General features: G+C 31.9%; 1 protein-coding gene across 1 annotated transcript in view; it reads left to right on the top strand.

The window, feature by feature from the left end:
• LOC107642403 overlaps positions 1-1,535 on the top strand; it is a 2,317-nt gene extending 782 nt beyond the window's left edge. The window contains exons 2-4 of the mRNA XM_016345745.2: positions 482-676; positions 775-900; positions 1,287-1,535. Coding sequence (XP_016201231.1) covers positions 482-676; positions 775-900; positions 1,287-1,410 — 445 coding nt within the window. The 3' untranslated portion in view covers positions 1,411-1,535. The remainder of the gene's footprint in view (positions 1-481; positions 677-774; positions 901-1,286) is intronic.

Here is a 2,009-nt window from a genome sequence, read left to right as displayed (position 1 = left end):
ATGAGATGGTCATTTGATGTATGAGTACAGTGTGAATGGTTTGGTATTCCTTATTTCGCTAAGGACTAATTCATCTTGGATCCATGATTTAAAGCTATTTGGCTAATAGGTTGCTAGGGCGAGATCGAATTCTCGACAATTGCTTAAACTAACGAGTGAGGTGATTAGTTGTTGTCTTATTTGAAACACAAAATTGTAACATACTAACATGTTTGAAAATCAATATTTTTACCAAAAGATCAGAAGAATTAATTAAATACTTGAACTTGAAACTGTAATATATTTAAACAGTAAAATCACCAAATGTTATAAATGTTCAGAATAAACTAACTTATTCAACACTAGAAAGATTTTAAGATTTAAATCCATATTTTAGCTACCTTGAACACTCGACTGGACCTGATGGAAGCTTCTTTAGTGCTTTTGGATGTCAATATTTGTGATTGGCTGATGATTTGGCTGTGATTTTCAATGTAAACAGTGTTATCATCATCGTTGATCTACATGTGATACTTAAGAAATGTAATCTAATTGGAACTCCTGTGTCAGCCAATTTCGTTGAATCTTATGCAAATCAAAACATGGATTTCTGCAATCATGAATCTCAGGCTTCAATAAGTCCCTTTCAAAATTCTTATGTTCATCAACCTCAGCCCATGCATCAACAGCCAATGAAGTATGTCACTGGAAATTAATCCCTAAAAAGGAAACGTTCTACAATAGAGTTTCTTCCTATCTAGTATTCTATTGACTATTGGATTGCTTGTGTTGCAGAATGCCCGAGGCAAAGGAAAATTTCACACCATCAGTTTGCTTGGATATTCAAGCTGTCTGGAAGCGGTGTGAAACCATTGAAAAGGAAGTTCAATCATTAAAAGATAGTTTGTCCCTCATCAACAGGTAACAAACCATATCATAGTTTAGTTCTTGCTAACATAAATCACTTGATTTGCTAATTACTTTTGTCCGCCAATAACTTATAATTTGACGACATTGAATAGTTGATGTATAAAAAATTTTAACTTATCCAAGTATATTTTGTGTTTGGATACCTTAAAGTTTTAGATGTTCTGATTTTATGAACTTATGAACCAAAGAATTTAGATTAAAAAGCAAACAATGGTATGTTTCATATGGCTGGTCCACAAGAACCATAAACAGACGGAGCTAGCACTTGCAATGAATCTAGTAACTATTAATCCTATTTCCTACCAGCCTAATACCATATCACACAATGTATGCATGAATTGATTGATATAATAATCATTTATGTTATGAATTTTCAGGAAGGATTCAGAACAAAGAAAGCAGATAAAAGACCTTCGGAAGCAGAATGCAGAGTTGGCAGGCGAGAAAGAGCGACTCCTACAAGCGATTCAAGGAATTTTGTCGGAAAATCGAAGGATCTAATTTTCGGTATTACTGCATGTCAAACTCAGTATATCTGAAGTCTATTGTTGGAGAAAAATAGACATATTTGTAGCATTTTTTGTTATATTACGGTAGATGATTTAGTCATTAAATTTTGGTATGCATCTTTTTTTTTTTTTAACATACTCGAACCTGCGACATCTTAGATAAGTATGGAGAGATTATGTCATTTGAGATATAACTCATTGGCTTGGTATACATCTACTTAATGTAATTCTTTTGGTATATTTTCATAGATTTAAGATCGTCTAAAGGGAGGAAGTTGGTAAAGTGGTAAAGTAAAGAGTTAATTATTCTTAAATTAAGATAATGGGGGCATATATTTCATAGAAGTTACAAAATCAATGGCGGTTATTAACCTTTGAGTTTATTACTTTACCAACTTCCTTACTTTAGAAGATTTAAATTTTTTAAGACTGTATTTGTTTATAGACACAAAACCCTGAGATACAAAATTGTGTTTGATAGATAAGATATGGAAAAAGACATTATATCCATAGACATGAATTATTGTATTTTGTATTCAATCATGACAAGAACAATCATAAATACAAACAAGAGGCACAGTGTATTTTTTA

This window comes from Arachis ipaensis, chromosome B05 (genome assembly GCF_000816755.2).
Source record: "Arachis ipaensis cultivar K30076 chromosome B05, Araip1.1, whole genome shotgun sequence".
In the NCBI taxonomy this organism is placed as follows: Eukaryota; Viridiplantae; Streptophyta; class Magnoliopsida; order Fabales; family Fabaceae; genus Arachis; species Arachis ipaensis.
The sequence above is the reverse complement of the archived record's forward strand: the minus strand, read 5'-3'. Positions and strand labels throughout refer to the sequence as shown.